The sequence below is a fragment of the Ranitomeya variabilis genome, chromosome 3, assembly GCF_051348905.1.
Source record: "Ranitomeya variabilis isolate aRanVar5 chromosome 3, aRanVar5.hap1, whole genome shotgun sequence".
Taxonomy (NCBI): domain Eukaryota; kingdom Metazoa; phylum Chordata; class Amphibia; order Anura; family Dendrobatidae; genus Ranitomeya; species Ranitomeya variabilis.
Window position 1 is genome coordinate 682,058,001 of NC_135234.1, and position 19,015 is coordinate 682,077,015.

At 43.4% G+C, this 19,015-nt stretch overlaps 1 protein-coding gene across 1 annotated transcript; it reads right to left on the reverse strand.

The window, feature by feature from the left end:
• Nucleotides 1-12,855: 12,855 nt before the first annotated feature.
• On the reverse strand, nucleotides 12,856-18,288 carry BCDIN3D (BCDIN3 domain containing RNA methyltransferase). The gene is made up of 2 exons (XM_077298046.1): nucleotides 17,986-18,288; nucleotides 12,856-13,642 (listed from the first exon to the last, which is right to left on the reverse strand). Exons 1-2 carry the CDS (start codon nucleotides 18,247-18,249, stop codon nucleotides 13,070-13,072), a joined length of 837 nt encoding a protein of 278 aa, XP_077154161.1. The 5' UTR covers nucleotides 18,250-18,288; the 3' UTR covers nucleotides 12,856-13,069.
• Nucleotides 18,289-19,015: the final 727 nt, after the last annotated feature.

The following is a 19,015-nucleotide window of genomic DNA, read 5'->3' on the forward strand; positions in this document are numbered from 1 at the left end:
AGACAGGCCAGTACACCAGGAGACGAGGATGGGGCCATATTAGGGCAACAACCCAGCAGCAGGATCGCTACCTCAGCCTTTGTGCAAGGAGGAACAGGAGGAGCACTGCCAGAGCCCTGCAAAAAGACCTCCAGCAGGCCACAAATGTGCATGTGACTGCAGTTAGAAACCGACTCCATGAGGATGGTCTGAGTGCCCGCTGTCCACAGATGGGGGTTGTGCTCACAGCCCAACACCCTGCAGGACACTTGGCATTTGCCACAGAACACCATCATTGGCAAATGCACCACTGGCGCCCTGTGCTCTTCACAAATGAAAGCAGGTTCACACTGAGCACATGTGACAGACGTGACAGAGTCTAGAGATGCCGTGGAGTGATCTGCCGCCTGCAACATCCTTCAGCATGACCGGTTTGGCAGTGGGTCAGTAATGATGTGGGGAGGCATTTCTTTGGAGGGTCGCAGAGCCCTCCATGTGCTCCTCAGAGGTAGCCTGCCATTAGGTACTGAGGTGAGATCCTCAGACCCCTTGTGAGACCTTATGCTGGTGCGGTTGGCCCTGGGTTCCTCCTAATGCAGGACAATGCCAGACCTCATTTGGCTGGGGTGTGTCAGCAGTTCCTGCAAGATGAAGGCATTGAACCTATGGACTGGCCCATCCTTTCCCCAGACCTGAATACGATTAAACACATCTGGGACATCATGTCTCTCACCATCCAACAACGTCACGTTGCACCACAGACTGTCCAGGAGTTGGCGGAAGCTTTAGTCCAGGTCTGGGAGGAGATCCCTCAGGAGACCATCCGCCGCCTCATCAGGAGCATGCCCAGGTGTTTTAGGGAGGTTATACAGGCACTTGGTGGCCACGCACACTACTGAGCATCATTTCCTTGTCTTGAGGCATTTCCACTGAAGTTGGATCAACATGTAATTTGATCTTCCACTTTGATTTTGAGTATCATTTCAAATTCAGACCTCCATGGGATATTTTGATTTACATTGATCATGTTTATGTTTTATTCTTCTCAACACATTCCACTATGTAATGAATAAAGATTTGCAACTGGAATATTTAATTCAGTGATATCTACGATGTGGGATTTGTGTTCCCTTTATTTTTTGAGCAGTATATATATATATATATAAATACAGTGGGTACGGAAAGTCTTCATACCCCTTTAAATTTTTCACTCTTTGTTTCATAGAAGCCGTTTGTAAATTCAAAAAAGTTCATTTTTTTTCTCATTACTGTACACTCTGCACCCCATCTTGACTGAAAAAAAAAAAACAAATGCAGAAATGTTTTCAAATTTATTATAAAATTGTAATTGCACTGACCAGAAGAATAAGGTCGCCTAATCACTTGTACCACATGAGGAATGGCGTGTAAAAAAAAAACCTTCACATGTTGTTGATTTGTCCATTCTGCTTCAAAAGATCGCAGTAAGGCTCGGTGTACTTTTTAGGATTGCATAAAAGTGCAATCAGCCACAGTTTTGTGCACATCTGAAAAGAAAGACACTCTGCTGCCTTATTATAGTGAATGGATCCCTCTGGGGTTTTGTCACTCAGAGATTTAGATGGAATCCCTAATGTGAATGCTCAGAGTTGAGCGCTGGACAAATGAGATCCCAAATGTTATGTAAATGTTCCTAATAAAACCTTCAACTCAATCCACAAAAAAGCAAACCCCCACTCAGGTCTGTCATCTGTTAATGGAAATATAGAGGCTTCCACGTTACTGGTAGCACAAAGGCTCTGGAAAAGTGAAATAGCTCCTCGCCCCCCAAAAGAAATTCAGAAAATTCTGAACTCCCAAATCCAAATGCCCCCCTTCCTTTTGAGCCCCAGTGTGCCTAAACCACATATAGTGTCCACATGTTTGGCATTTCTGAGAGCCCGCCTAACTTACGGGTGCATGTCTCCAGAAGCATGAGCTGGGCATAACGTACTTACGTACTCGAAGGTACTGGTCACTACAACAGCAGTTTGCAATTTTCACTATTCATTGCTGCTTCTTTCTGGAAAACGCCCACGGAGTGAAAATCGTTACTACACCTGTAGATAAATTCCAAAAGGGGTATATAATTTACAAAATGGGTTCATTTGAAGGAAGGAATCTGCTCTTCTAGCACTTAGGGGTGCTATATATGGAGTTCGTAAACTAGTCTAGAAAAATCTGCGCTCCAGGATGCAAATAGTGCTCCATCCCTTTGTAAGGCTAAGCAGTACTGTACAGCCACATATGAGGTATTGCCACGTTCAGTAGAAATTGTTTGACAAATTATGGTGTCATTTTTACCCGATTCTTGTATAAAAATGTAAAATCTGAGTCTAAAACAAAATTTACCCAATGGTATAAAATTCTGTGACACACCCGTGGTGTCAATATGATCACTGCACCCTTAGATGAATTCGTCGAGAGGTGTATTTTGTAAAATGAGATCACTTATGGGGGGGTTCTCCCAGTGGGTCATGGCACCCGCAAACCTTAAGAGTAAAATCTGCACTATGGTATGGCGCTCCTTCCCTTCTGAGCTTTACACTGTGCCTGAAAACTATTTCCCGATTACATGTAAAATATTGGTGCACTCGTTGGACCTCCGTTTATTGTAAAAATGTTCCTATTAGCCCTTAAAAAAATTTAAAACCTTGGGGGCTTAAATAATTTTAGTAGCAAAAATGTAATTTATTCTTTCTTCACCGCTCAATGGTGTAAAATTCTGTGGGGCACATGTTGTGACAATATGATCACTGCACCCCTAGATGAATTCGATGGGGAGTGCAGTTTGTAAAATGAGTTCACTTATGGGGAGTTAGGGCAGAGACTGACTGCTGTATTTCTCATGCGAGAATCGCATCACACTGCAAGGACTGGCCTGGCACTTCTCCTGACCTGGCACTTCTTCTGTCCTGAACAAGACATTATGATGGATTACTATGCAGCTGTCAAGCTCAGGTCAGGAGAGCCGACAGCCAGTACAAGGTTTACGGTCCGTTTTTCGCACTGTTGTTCTGGCACCTCAGGAGCTCTGCAATATGACATGGCACCATCAAACCATATTATGGAGGAATTGCACGGTGCAATTTCTCCTGTTACCCTTATGAAAATGAAAAATTTGGGGCTAAAAACATATTTGTGTGGAAAATGATTTTTTTTATATTTTCACGCCTCAACGTTATAAACTACTGTGAAGCACCTGAGGGCTCAAGGTGCTCACCACACATCTAAATACATTCCTTAAGGGGTCTAGTTTGCAAAATGGGGTCACTTGTTGGGGTTTCCACTGTTTAGGCACATCAGGGGTTCTACCATCCGCTAATTGTTCCGGAAAATGTTGCATTCAAAAAGTCAAATGCTTTCTTCCCTTTCGAGCTCTGCCGTGCGCCCAAACATCGGTTTTTCCCCACATACTGGATATCACCATGCTCAGGAGAAATTGCACAACAAATTTTGTGGTCCATTTTTTCCTGTTACGCTTGTGAAAATGAAAAAAATGTGGGGTCTAAAGTAAATTTTTTGTGAAAAAAGTTAAATATTCATTTTTTTTTCGACATTCCAAAAATTCCTGTAAAGCATCTGAAGGGTTAAACTTCTTGAATGTGGTTTTGAGCACCTTGAGAGGTGCAGTTTTTAGAATGGTGAAACTTTTGGGTATCATGTAAACCCCTCAAAGTCTCTTCAAATGTGAGGTGGTCCCTAAAAAAATGGTTTTGTTAATTTTGTTGAAAACATGAAAAACCGCTGGTCAACTTTTAACTCTTATAACTTCCTAACAAAAAAAAATGATGTTTCAAAAATTGCATATATTGCATAGATTTTTTTTCACAAATAAACGCAAGTTATATCATAGAAATTTTACCACTATCATGAAGTACAATATGTCTTGAAAAAACATCTCAGAATCACCAGTATTTGTTGAAGCGTTCCAGAGTTATTACCTCAAAGTGACAGTGGAATTCTAAAAATTGGCCTGGTCATTAACGTGCAAACCAACTTGGGGTGGTTAACCCCTTTCTGTCATTGGACGTACTATTCCGTCCATGTGGGGTGGGCCCTAATTCCCAAGGACAGAATAGTACGTCCAGCGCGATCGGCCGCGCTCACGGGGGAGCGCGGCCAATCGCGGCCGGGTGTCAGCTGCCTATCGCAGCTGACATCCGGCACTATGTGCCAGGAGCGGTCACGGACCGCCCCCGGCACATTAACCCCGGCACACCGCGATCAAACATGATCGCGGCGTGCCGGCGGTACAGGGAAGCATCGCGCAGGGAGGGGGCTCCCTGCGGGCTTCCCTGAGACCCCCGCAGCAACACGATGTGATCGCGTTGCTCCGAGGGTCTCCTACCTCCTTCCTCGCTGCAGGTCCCGGATCCAAGATGGCCGCGGCATTCGGGTCCTGCAGGGAGGGAGGTGGCTTACCGAGTGCCTGCTCGCTGGTAAGCCTGCAGTGCTCTAAGTCAGATCGGTGATCTGACAGAGTGCTCTGCAAACTGTCAGATCACCGATCTGTGATGTCCCCCCCCCCCCCCGGGACAAAGTAAAAAAAAAAAATTTCCACATGTGTAAAAAAAAAAATTAAAAAAAAATTCCTAAATAAAGAAAAAATATATATATTATTCCCATAAATACATTTCTTTATCTAAATAAAAAAAAAAATCAAACAATAAAAGTACACATATTTAGTATCGCCGCGTCCGTAACGACCCCACTTATAAAACTATATCACTAGTTAACCCCTTCAGTGAACACCGTAAAAAAAAAACAAAAAAAAAAAAACAACGCTTTATTCTCATACCGCCAAATAAAAAGTGGAATAACACGCAATCAAAAAGACGGATATAAATAACCATGGTACCGCTGAATACGTCATCTTGTCCCGCAAAAAACGAGCTGCCATACAGCATCATCAGCGAAAAAATAAAAAAAGTTATAGTCCTCAGAATAAAGCGATGCCAAAATAATTATTTTTTCTATAAAATAGTTTTTATCGTATAAAAGCGCCAAAACATAAAAAAATGATATAAATGAGATATCACTGTAATCGTACTGACCCGAAGAATAAAACTGCTTTATCAATTTTACCAAACGCGGAATGGTATAAACGCCTCCCCCAAAAGAAATTCATGAATAGCTGGTTTTTGGTCATTCTGCCTCACAAAAATCGGAATAAAAAGCGATCAAAAAATCTCCCGTGCCCGAACATGTTACCAATAAAAACGTCAACTCGTCCCGCAAAAAAGAAGACCTCACATGACTCTGTGGACTCAAATATGGAAAAATTATAGCTCTCAAAATGTGGTAACGCAAAAAATATTTTTTGCAATAAAATGCGTCTTTCAGTGTGTGACGGCTGCCAATCATAAAAATCCGCTAAAAAACCCGCTATAAAAGTAAATCAAACCCCCCTTCATCACCCGCTTAGTTATGGAAAAATTAAAAAAATTAAAAAAAATGTATTTATTTCCATTTTCCGGCTAGGGTTAGGGCTAGGGTTGGGGCTAGGGTTAAGGCTACAGTTAGGGTTGGGGCTAAAGTTAGGGTTAGGGTTGGGGCTAAAGTTAGGATTACATTTACGGTTGGGAATAGGGATGGGATTAGGGTTAGGGGTGTGCATGGGTTAGAGGTGTGGTTAGGGTTACCGTTGGGATTAGGGTTAGGGGTGTGTTTGGATTAGGGTTTCAGTTATAATTGGGGGGTTTCCACTGTTTAGGCACATCAGGGGCTCGCCAAACGCGACATGGCGTCCGATCTCAATTCCAGCCAATTCTGCGTTGAAAAAGTAAAACAGTGCTCCTTCCCTTCCGAGCTCTCCCGTGCGCCCAAACAGGGGTTTACCCCAACATATCGGGTATCAGTGTACTCGGAACACATTGGAGAACAACTTTTGTGGTCCAATTTCTCCTGTTACCCTTGGGAAAATACAAAACTGGGGGCTAAAAAATAATTTTTGTGGAAAAAAAAAAATTTTTTATTTGCACGGCTCTGCGTTATAAACTGTAGTAAAACACTTGGGGGTTCAAAGCTCTCACAACACATCTAGATGAGTTCCTTAGGGGGTCTACTTTCCAAAATGGTGTCACTTGTGGAGGTTTTTTACTGTTTAGGTACATTAGGGGCTCTGCAAAAGCAATGTGACGCCTGCAGACCATTCCATCTAAGTCTGCATTCCAAATGGTGCTTCATCCCTTCTGAGCCCTCCCATGCGCCCAAACGGTGGTTTCCCCCCACATATGGGGTATCAGCGTACTCAGGACAAATTGGACAACTTTTGGGGTCCAATTTCTCCTGTTACCCTCGGGAAAATACAAAACTGATGGCTAAAAAATAATTTTTGTGGGAAAAAATGTTTGTTTTATTTTTACGGCTCTGCATTATAAACTTCTGTGAAGCACTTGGTGGGTCAAAGTGCTCACCACACCTCAAGATAGACCCCCTAAGGAACTTACTTTCCTTGTGGGGGGTTTCAATGTTTAGGCACATCAGTGGCTCTCCAAACGCAACATGGCGTCCAATCTCAATTCCTGTCAATTTTGCAGTGAAAAGTCAAACTGCGCTCCTTCCCTTTCAAGCTCTCCCATGCGCCCAAACAGTGGTTTACCCCCACATATGGGGTATCAGCGTACTCAGGACAAGTTGTACAACAACTTTTGGGATCCAATTTCTTCTCTTCCCCTTGGTAAAATAAAACGAATTGGAGCTGAAGTAAATTTTATGTAAAAAAAAATGAAATGTTCATTTTTATTTAAACATTCCAAAAATTCCTGTGAAACACCTGAAGGGTTAATAAACTTCTTGAATGTGGTTTTGAGCACCTTGAGGGGTGCAGTTTTTAGAATGGTGTCACACTTGGGTATTTTCTATCATATAGACCCCTCAAAATGACTTCAAATGAGATGTGGTCCCTAAAAAAAAAAATGGTGTTGTAAAAATGAGAAATTGCTGGTCAACTTTTAACCCTTATAACTCCCTAACAAAAAAAAATTTTGGTTCCAAAATTGTGCTGATGTAAAGTAGACATGTGGAAATGTTACTTATTAAGTATTTTGTGTGACATATCACTGTGATTTAATTGCATAAAAATTATAAGTTGGAAAATTGCGAAATTTTCAAAATTTTCGCCAAATTTCCGTTTTTTTCACAAATAAATGCAGGTAATATAAAAGAAATTTTACCACTATCATGAAGTACAATATGTCATGAGAAAACAGTGTCAGAATCGCCAAGATCCGTTGAAGGGTTCCAGAGTTATAACCTCATAAAGGGACAGTGGTCAGAATTGTAAAAATTGGCCTGGTCATTAACGTGCAAACCACCCTTGGGGGTGAAGGGGTTAATGACCAAGGCAAATTTTACAATTGGAATGAACATGCCTACTAACAAGATTTAACCCTTTAGTGACCAATTTTAACCTTCATGACCAAGCCAATTTTTACAATTCTGACCACTGTCACTTTACGAGGTAATAGGAGTTCCCACTGATTCTGAGATTGTATTTTGTGACATATTGTACTTCATGATGTTGTAAAATTTATTCGATATAACTCACGTTTATTTATGAAAAACACGGAAATTTTGCAAAAAATGTTTGCAATTTCTAAACCTAACTGTGATTTAAGGGCATAAAAACTATGGCACACAAAATAGGTTATAAATAACATTTCCCATGTCTTCTTTACATCAGCATAATTTTGGAAACAATTTTTCTTTGTTAGGATGGTAGAAGGGTTAAAAGTTGAGCAGCGATTTCTAATTCTTTCAACAACATCTACAAAACCATTTTTCTTTAACCCCTTAATCCCATATGACGTACTATCCCGTTGAGACCTGGGACTTAAAGGGAACCTGTCACCCCGTTTTTTCCGTATGAGATAAAAATACTGTTAAATAGGGCCTGAGCTGTGCATTACAATAGTGTATTTTGTGGACCCCGATTCCCCACCTATGCTGCCGAAATACGTTACCAAAGTAGCCGTTTTCGCCTGTCAATCAGGCTGGTCTGGTCAGATGGGCGTGGTGTCTTCCCCCAGATCTTGCTTAGTTTTCCGTTGGTGGCGTAGTGGTTTGCGCATGCCCAAGTCCAGAATCCACTGCACAGCGGAGGGAAAAAAGCGCGATCTGCGCTATTCCCCTGGTGATCGGTGGGGGCGGCCATCTTCCTGTGGCCGCGCGTGCGCAGATGGAGCGCTCTGCTGCCCGGGGCTTCAGGAAAATGGCCGCGGGATGCCGCGCGTGCGCAGATGGAGATCGCGGCGGCCATTTTCCTGAAGCAGAGTTCGCATCTCGGCTCCCTGCGGGCTTCCCTGAAACCCTCGGTACAAGGCGATGTGCTCACCTTGTACCGAACGTCTCCTCCCTGCAGGCCCCGGATCCAAAATGGCCACGGGGCTACTTCCGGGTCCTGCAGGGAGGTGGCTTACAAGCGCCTACTCAGAGCAGGCGCCTGTAAGCCTGGAGCAGTGCACGTCAGATCGCTGATCTGACACAGTGCTATGCAAAATGTCAGATCAGCGATCTGTCACTATATAGTGATGTCCCCCCCGGGACAATGTGATAATGTAAAAAAAAAAATTTAGATGTGCAAAAGAAAAAAAATAAAAATTCCTAAATTAAGAAAAAAAAAATATTGTTCCCATAAATACATTTCTTTATCTAAATTAAAAAAAACAATAAAAGTACACATATTTAGTATTGCCGCGTCCGTAACGACCCAACCTATAAAACTGTCCCACTAGTTAACCCCTTCAGTGAACACCGTAATTAAAAAAAAAAAAAAAAAAACACGAGGCAAAAAAACAACACTTTATTATCATACCTCCAAACAAAAAGTGAAATAACACGCGATCAAAAAGACAGATATAAATAACCATGGTACCGGTGAAAACGTCATCTTGTCCCACAAAAAAATTAGCCACCATACAGCATCATCACTGAAAAATTAAAAAAAGTTATAGTCCTCAGAATAAAGCAATGCAAAAATAATTATTTTTTTCTATAAAAGTTTTTATCGTATAAAAGCGCCAAAACATAAAAAAATGATATAAATGAGGTATCGCAGTAATCGTACTGACCCGAACAATAAAACTGCTTTATCCATTTTACCAAACATGGAACGGTATAAACACCCCCCCACAAAAGAAGTTCATGAATAGCTGGTTTTTGGTCATTCTGCCTCACAAAAATCGGAATAAAAAGCGATCAAAAAATGTCACATGCCCGAAAAGTTTACCAATAAAAACGTCAACTCGTCTTGCCAAAAACAAGACCTCACATGCCTCTGTGGACCAAAATATGGAAAAATTATAGCTCTCAAAATGTGGAGACGCAAAAAACTATTTTTTTGCAATAAAAAGCATCTTTTAGTGTGTGACAGCTGCCAATCATAAAAATCCGCTAAAAAACCAGCTATAAAAGTAAATCAAACCCCCCCCACATGACCCCCTTAGTTAGGAAAAAATAATAAAATTAAAAAAAAATGTATTTATTTCCATTTTCCCATTAGGGTTAGGGCTAGGATTAGGGCTAGGGTTGGGGCTAAAGTTAGGGCTACAGTTAGGGTTAGGGCTACAGTTAGGGTTGGGGTTTGGATAACATTTAAGGTTGGGATTAGGGTTAGGGGTGTGTTGGGATTAGGGTTAGGTGTGTGTTTGGGTTAGGGTTTCAGTTACAATTGCGGGTTTCCACTGTTTAGGCACATCAGGGCTCTCCAAACGCGACATGGCGTCCGATCTCAATTCCAGCCAATTCTGCGTTGAAAAAGTAAAACAGTGCTCCTTCCCTTCCGTGCTCTCCCGTGCGCCCAAACAGGGGTTTACCCCAACATATAGGGTATCAGCGTACTCAGGACAAATTGGACAACAACTTTTGGGGTCCAATTTCTCTTGTTACCCTTGGGAAAATAAAAATTGGGGGGGGCTAAAAAAAATATTTTTGTGGGAAAAAAATGATTTTTATTTTCACGGCTCTGCGTTATAAACTGTAGTGAAACACTTGGGGGTTCAAAGTTCTCACAACACATCTAGGTAAGTTCCTTGGGGGGTCTAGTTTCCAATATGGGGTCACTTGTGGGGGGTTTCTACTGTTTAGGTACATCAGGGGCTCTGCAAATGCAACGTGATGCCTGCAGACCAATCCATTTAAGTCTGCATGCCAAATGGCGCTCCTTCCCTTTCGAGCTCTGCCATGCGCCCAAACGGTGGTTCCCCCCACATATGGGGTATCAGCGTACTCAGGACAAATTGGACAACAACTTTTGGGGTACAAGTTCTCCTGTTACCCTTGGAAAAATACAAAACTGGGGGCTGAAAAATAATTTTTGTGGAAAAAAAATAATTTTTATTTTCACGGCTCTGCGTTATAAACTGTAGTGAAACACTTGGGGGTTCAAAGCTCTCACAACACATCTAGATAAGTTCCTTAGGGGGTCTACTTTTCAAAATGGTGTCACTTGTGGGGGGTTTCAATGTTTAGGCACATCAGGGGCTCTCCAAACGCAACATGGTGTCCCATCTCAATTCCAGTCAATTTTGCATTGAAAAGTCAAACGGCGCTCCTTTCCTTCCGAGCTCTGCCATGCGCCCAAACAGTGGATTACCCCCACATATGGAGTATCAGCGTACTTAGGACAAATTGCACAACAACTTTTGGGGTACAATTTCTTCTGTTACCCTCGGGAAAATAAAAAATTGGGGGCAAAATTTCATTTTTGTGAAAAAATATGATTTTTTATTTTTACGGCTCTGCATTATAAACTTCAGTGAAGCACTTGATTGGTCAAAGTGCTCACCACACATCTAGATAAGTTCCTTAGGGGGGTCTACTTTCCAAAATGGTGTCACTTATGGGGGGGGGTTAATGTTTAGGCACATCAGGGGCTCTCCAAATGCAACATGGCGTCCCATCTCAATTCCAGTCAATTTTGCACTGAAAAGTCAAATGGCGCTCCTTCCCTTCCGAGCTCTGCCATGCGCCCAAACAGTGGTTTACCCCCACATATGGGGTGTCGGCGTACTCAGGAGAAATTGTACAACAACTTTTGGGGTCCATTTTCTCCTGTTACCCTTGGTAAAATAAAACAAATTGGAGCTGAACTAAATATTTTGTGAAAAAAAAGTTAAATGTTCGTTTCTTTTTTAAACATTCCAAAAATTCGTGTGAAACACCTAAAGGGTTAATAAACGTCTTGAATGTGGTTTCGAGCACCTTGAGGGGTGTAGTTTTTAGAATGGTGTCAATGGTTATTTTCTATCATATAGACTCCTCAAAATGACATCAAATGTGATGTGGTCCCTAAAAAAAAAAAAAAAAAAATGGTGTTGTAAAAATGAGAAATTGCTGGTCAACGTTTAACCCCCTAACAAAAAAAAAAATTTTGGTTCCAAAATTGTGCTGATGTAAAGTGGACATGTGGGAAATGTTACTTATTAAGTATTTTGTGTGACATCTTTGTGATTTAAGGGCATAAAAATTCAAATTTGGAAAATTGCGAAATTTTCAAAATTTTCGCCAAAGTTCCATTTTTTCACAAATAAAACGCAGGTAATATCAAAGAAATTTTACCACTATCATAAAGCCCAATATGTCACGAGAAAACAAAGTCATAATCACCGGGATCCGTTGAAGCGTTCCAAAGTTATAACCTCATAAAGGGACAGTGGTGAGAATTGTAAAAATTGGCCCGGTCATTAACGTGTAAACCACCCTTGGGGCTTAAGGGACCACATCACATTTAAAGTGACTTTAAGGGGTCTATATGATAGGAAACACTCAAAAGTGACACCATTCTAAAAACTGCACCCCTCAAGGTACTCAAAACAACATTCAAGAAGTTTATTAACCCTTCAGGTGCTTCACAAGAACTGAAGCAATGTGTAAGGAAAAAAAATGAACATTTTAACTTTTTTCACAAAAACATTTACTTTAGACCCAAACTTTTCTATTTTCACAAGGCTAACAAGAGAAAAATAGACCACAAAATTTGTTGTGCGATTTCTCCTGAGTACGTCGATGCCCCATTCGTGAGGAAAATCTACTGTTTTAGCGCACGACAAACCTCGGAAAGGAAGGAGCACCGTTTGACTTTGTGAACACTAAATTGGCTGGAATAGAGAGCCGGTCACATTTGGAGAGCCCCTGATGTGCCTAACCCTAACACAACCCCAACCCATGGAAAAAAATTACAAATTTATGTTAGAATTTTTATCTAACTACGGGGGTGACAAAGGAGGATTTGCTTTCCTTTTTTTATTTTATTTTGATCGCTGTGATAGACCCCATCATAGTGATCAAACAGAACAAAGAGGAAAAATTCCCTATCGTTGCCAGGTACCAGCCAGCAGATTTCAGCAGGTGCACTGAGCTTTTTTTTTTTCCAGGAAGACCGAATGGGTTCAGGGGACCCATTTCTCTCTACTCTAATGTTAGATCATATCAGAGGAGAAAAAAAAATATTGTAAATCTTTTTTTTTAACATTTTTTTGGGTGAATAATGGCGATCACGTGACAAGGGACCGTAAAAAAACGGCCCTGGTCCTGTTCTCCAGGGTCGTTTTTTAATATCCTTATTAAAAGTCGGCACTGAGGAATAAGGCCCCTTAACTAACCCTATTGAAAGGCGTATCGGTGGTCATTAAGGGGTTAAGTAAATCTTTTGTTTTTGATACTTCCTGGCAGTTATTGGCAGCACATCACTCCATAAACAGGAGATGTGACGTTGATGGGTAGGGATAAAGTTAACTATTAGTGATTGTTCTGTCCACCATAGGTCGTCACCCTGTGTACACAGGCCAGTAAATAAGTGAATAATTACTGTAATGCCCCCTTTAACGGTGAGAATAAATTCACCATGATGCTCTGTTCACAGCATTTCTCTTTATTCTGTCGATCTGTTAAATCCCAGGCACAGGACAGTGAAGTTAGTGGGAACTCTGGACGCATTACATGATAAGACGCCAGCGGTGCCTGACGGTCCTCACTGACTTAAGTATCGGGTACAGTGTGCTCAAGGGAATACAGCAACATAAATTAAAGAAAAAATAAATACAAAAAAAATAACCATAAGTATAAAAGTTTAGAAAGAAAAGTTTGAAGGTCTTGTCATTTTAAAAAGCAAAAGACTTCTGTCCCAGCTTGTCGTTCCAAACCGATGAATGAGCTCGGAGCTGCCATCTTCAATCATGATCTTCGTTATTTCCTTCTCCATGTCCCCACGGATCGATAGCGTATGAAAGTGATCAAAGTCTTGCCTGCCCAGCTTGCGCAGTCGCCGGGCTGCTGATCGGTAACACTTCCATGGCTGCGGCTCAATCAGTAAATAGTCACACATGGTTTTCAGCCGCTTTAGAAACTCTACTAAGCCTCTGTCACCGTGATTCAAGTGAATCCACATCGTTATGGACATGCAGAATCCAATGTGAAAGGAGTTTTGGCCAAACCTGTCCAAGTAACTGTACAAGGAGCCCAGTGATGGCGCCTCGGTAATGTCCAGAGTACAGAAAGTGATGGCGTCAGGGTGAGGGTTTGTGGACTGAGCTCTAGTGATCAGGTCAGGGTCAATGTCACAGCACATGAAATGGGCACTTCTCAGGGCTTCTGAGCCGCCTTCTGGGTGCATGAGATGGTTAAATAAAGCAACACTCAACTCCTGCAAAAGACAAAAAAGTGGTAAATAAATCAAAATGGCCAACACCATAGACAACCTGATGGTGGGACAGTCAGGTGTCATGACCCTCGGAGAGGTCATCAATATCCTTAGGCCTTGACAATACCTTTAGGCTGTGTGCACACGTTGCTGATTTTTCGCATTTTTTCCCCGCTATAAAACAGCATACATTACGCATCCCATCATTTAGAATGAATTCTGCAATTTTTGTGCACATGATGCGTTTTTTTTCCGCAAAAAAAAACACATCGCGGTAAAAAACGCAGCATGTTCATTAATTTTGCGGATTTCCCACTATATAATGCATTGGGAAATGTCTGGAAAAATCCGCCAAAAACACGCACCAAAAACGCGCAAAAAACGCATGCAGATTTCTTGCAGAAAATGTCAGGTTTTTCTCAGGACATTTCTGCAAGAAATCCTTGAACGTGTGCACATAGCCTTAAACCTTCAAGCCTAGCCACTGTGTGAGCCATAAATACCCGACAGGTCCAACTTCTGGGACTTGTTACCATTCAGAGAACAGAGTCTGACTTTTTTTTATTTTTTAAACACCTCAATAAACATGTGTCCATGAATGTGTGAGGCCCTCTCCACTGAAATCTATGGGAGCTATGAGAAAATCGCATCAAGCAGCCCTTTATGTGTATACAGGAGAAAAGATTGGTCCCACTTGCTACATTGAGCAACTGAGAGTTTTCATTCATACGCAAATAAGGTATTAAGTGCTCTGGGTGTGGCAGGGCATCTAAGCCCTTCACGACCTTGGACGTACCAGGTACCTCATGGTTGGGAAGTGCTTCCAGGGCTTCTGGGTACGTCTAGGCGATTTTGCGCTCACAGCTGTTGTGTGCATGATCGCTGGAGGGTGTTCTTCTGATATCACAGCAGACACCCAGCTCTCACTGCCAGGAGCGGTGCTGGCAGTTTAACCCCCTAAATGCAGTGAGCGCTATCAATCACTCACCAGCTGTGAGTTTTGCCTGGCTGCTTATCCAAAATAAAGTGGAACCCACGCTGTTTGTTTGTTTTTTATTATTATTTATTTACAGCGCATGACCGGCTGATGAATACACCATCAGCTGCTCCTACTGTTATTAGCGGCAGCAGGTGTCAGATGATGGGAGCAGTTGTGCCATCAGCTGACACCAGTGACCGGAGGTAAACTTTATACCTCCGATCACAGCTGAACGCTCACACCGCGGCTCTCTGACCGGTGGGGATGATTTCACTGCCAATCAGAAGCGGTGTTTGCTGCACTGTCAGGCACATGGCAAACACTGGATGTTCGGGCACCCCATTCAAGTGAATGGGGTCCGGATTTGGGTCCGGGTACTGCTCTGGTACTCGAACTTCTTGTAACTGTTCAGCCGAACCCGAACATCCAGGTGTCCGCTCATCTCTAGATCTAACTAACTTGTGTCACTGCAGACCTGACTGTTATAAAGCAAAGCAATGCAGGAGAATTGCGATGTTTTATAACTGTGATCAGACTGCGGAAAGTCAAAGTACCATAGATGGACTAAGTAAAAAACAAATAAACAAATGTTGTATTGATAAATTTGTATATTTATACAAAAAGAAGGTACATATTTGGTATTGCCGCGTCCGGAATGACCTGCCCCATAAAACTGTCACACTAGCTAACCCATTCAGTGAACACTGAAAAAAAAAAAATATATATATATATATATCAGAATCAGTAGGATCTGTCGAAGTTTTCCCAGAGTTATTACTTACCCCTTTAAGTGACACTTTAAAATTGTAAAATTTGGCCTGGTCATGAACATAGTCAACAGGCTTGGGCAGGGGTAAAGGAGTTAAAAGGAATCTTTCAGCAGGTTTTTGCTATGTAATCTGAATACAGCAAGCTGTAGGGGTTAACACACAGATTACATTGATGCCTCTTATCAAGCTCTGGGTTCTGCTTGCTTACAATGATTGTTTTAGCACCAGGAGTTTATCATTGCTGGGACACCGTGCCCCTTCCTGTGATAGGCAGCTCACTGTGTATGAATACGAGGTGGAGGTGCTGTACCCTGCTGTGGGCACTACAAGTGGACAGCCAGCGGACCCCGGCCAGTCAGACATTGATGACCTATCCTAAGGACAGGCCATCAGTGTAAAAGTAATGGACAACCCCTTTAACCACTCCCCCGACAATCACTAGTCCATGGCCCCCATAGATATTAGCACATGTATGGAGGAGCAACAGTCTTAATCGTACCCTAAGTGCATGCCTCTTCTTGGGAGGGTCTGTGCACCACAAACTGAAGTCTATTCTAGCTATGATTTATGAAAAATAATACAAGATTTTATTCCCCAGAAACCCTGAGATTTTACACTGAAGTCCAATTGTGTTTTCTTTTTTACAGTTCAACAGCAGCTCTGCGAGGACGAGTATTCATGAAATCACATCCATTTCGTAACATTGAATGCAGCAGATTTCCTGCACACACAAAAAAAAACCCCAGCATTTATGCCACGTGGGAACGTTGCCTAAAGGAAAACTGCTTTGCTGCTTACAGCAACCATGGGGCAGGTATAATAAAAAAGGGAAACAAACAATCAGAATCTAAAAAGAAAGCTGTACGACCACGAGTTTCTCTCAATGCCATTTTTATTTCTTCCGCTGTGATCTTTTTGAGAAGCATAAAAAACGGAACTAAAGTGTTCAGCGATGGGGCCAAATCATCTGAATGGGTTTTTACATTTCCCAAAAACGCATTCATTTATAATCGCACAAAATTATAGCAGATTTTTTTTTTTTTTTTCACTAAATTATGAAAAAAACATTCAATATCGATGGCCGGGCGCCTAACAAAACTTCTGTTCAAAAATGGAAACTTGTATTTGTCTGAAGCCGGGGGGGGGGGCCCGCTCCCGGTATAATGCGGAGGGGTGCTCCTTTGTGCACAGACCCTATGGCAGAGCGCCACTCCTGGGATACCGCGGGGGGCTGCTCCCGTGTGCACAGACCCTATAGCAGAGCGCCGCTCCTGGAATACCGCAGAGTGCTGCTCCTGTGTGCACAGACCCTATAGCAGAGCGCCGCTCCAGGGATACCGCAGAGTGCTGCTCCTGTGTGCACAGACCCTATAGCAGAGTGCTACTCCTGTGTGCACAGACCCTATAGCAGAGTGCTGCTCCTGTGTGCACAGACCCTATAGCAGAGCGCCTCTCCTGGAATACCGCAGAGTGCTGCTTGTGTGCACAGACCCTATAGCAGAGCGCCGCTCCAGGGATACCGCAGAGTGCTGCTCCTGTGTGCACAGACCCTATAGAAGAGCGCCTCTCCTGGAATACCGCAGAGTGCTGCTTGTGTGCACAGACCCTATAGCAGAGCGCCGCTAGTGGGATACCGCAGAGTGCTGCTCCTGTGTGCACAGACCCTATAGCAGAGCACCGCTCCTGGAATACCGCAGAGTGCTGCTTGTGTGCACAGACCCTATAGCAGAGCGCCGCTCCTGGGATACCGCAGAGTGCTGCTCCTGTATGCACAGACCATATAGCAGAGCGCCGCTCCTGGGATAATGCAGAGTGCTGCTCCTGTGTGCAGACCCTATAGCAGAGCGCTGCTCCTGGGATAATGCAGAGTGCTGCTCCTGTGTGCAGACCCTATAGCAGAGCGCTGCTCTTGGGATAATGCAGAGCGCTGCTCCTGGGATAATGCAGATCATCGCTCCTGGGATAATGCAGAGTGCTGCTCCTGTGTGCACAGACCCTATAGCAGAGCGCTGCTCCTGGGATAATGCAGAGTGCTGCTCCTGTGTGCACAGACCCTATAGCAGAGCGCCGCTCCTGGGATAATGCAGAGTGCTGCTCCTGTGTGCACAGACCCTATAGCAGAGCGCTGCTCCTGGGATAATGCAGAGTGCTGCTCCTGTGTGCACAGACCCTAAAGCAGAGCGCTGCTCCTGAGATAATGCAGAGTGCTGCTCCTGTGTGCACAGACCCTAAAGCAGAGCGCTGCTCCTGGGATAATGCAGAGTGCTGCTCCTGTGTGCACAGACCCTATAGCAGAGCGCTGCTCCTGGGATAATGCAGAGTGCTGCTCCTGTGTGCACAGACCCTATAGCAGAGCGCTGCTCCTGGGATAATGCAGAGTGCTGCTCCTGTGTGCACAGACCCTATAGCAGAGCGCCGCTCCTGGGATAATGCAGAGTGCTGCTCCTGTGTGCAGACCCTATAGCGGAGCGCTCTGGAGGAAAACGAAGATAGAAATAAATTATAACTAAACATAAAAAGGCAAACTAAGAATCAGAAGTTCTATAGCTGCAGGAATGCCTGTACAGCACGTCAGCCGGCTGCTCCTCCACACTCACCCCAGTGTTACAGCCGACGTCCAGCGCCAGCAGCGTCTCCCGCAGCCCACCATCCCTCCGCAGGAGCTCCAGCAGCAGCCCCGGGGGCAACAAGCTTGTGCGGGTCTCGGGAGGATGAAAGCTGTAATAATTAGGGAAGTTTCCATGCTGAGCGGCTCCGGGGTCTTCTCGCTGATCTGCCTCGGAATTATCCATCTTCACCATATGACTGTACCCGGCGAACACAGCGGCCTGCTGCACTGGGTACTTCCGGTCCGCGGCCATCTTACTACTCCCAACACGTGAATTCTGAGGCGGCTGTCATGTTTCTACACCCGTGACTGTACCCACAGAGGAATATTACTATGAAACCGCTATTAAAAGCCATTTAATAGTATCACATCTGTATGTTTAGATTATACAATTATTTAGTACTGACAGGGTTTTTTTTAAGAAATACATTTAGGTTTGCCACTTTTTACTCCTCAACATGTGTTTATAAGTGATGAGTGAAGGTGCTGGATGCTAACAGTGTCTTCAGTGTACTTGAAAAGTATGTTTGAGTCCCCGCAGCTGCAGGTCTCAGATGTTGGACAGTCACAACATATGCAGGAATTGCTTGTTTGTTAGACTATCCCCACGTTACGGCTGCCGAAGAGCTGCCAGACAAGCCGCCGCGGGGACTCGAGTACACGGAAGACACTCGGATAGGACACGAGGATGCCGAGATAACACCTTATCCGAGCTCGTTCGCTCATCACCATTTATGGAAGCTGTATTTTTCAGCTTTACTTTTTTTTTAAGCCAGAGCTGCTAAAGTGTAATTATCCGATCCAGATAAGTGATCAGACGTGCACCTTGTTAAAGGGAAAATGTCACCTTTTTTGCCTTATAAACCCTGCCCATCACCTTTAACATGATGTAAAAGTTGTTCTTACAACCTGTTTACATCCTCATAAGTGCCTCTGCTAACCTCCGAAAAAAAATGCAAAATTGTGTGGTCCAGTCCAATAGGCGAGTCCAGATTGTGTTCAGCACCGCTTCTGTCCTT

Excerpts from the sequence above, each read along its gene's own strand:
- BCDIN3D (XM_077298046.1), bottom strand. The coding sequence starts at position 18,249 with ATGGCCGCGGACCGGAAGTACCCAGTGCAGCAGGCCGCTGTGTTCGCC. Across the intron at positions 13,643-17,985 it reads ACGTCGGCTGTAACACTGGG|GAGTTGAGTGTTGCTTTATT; the intron begins GTGAGTGTGGAG and ends TGTCTTTTGCAG.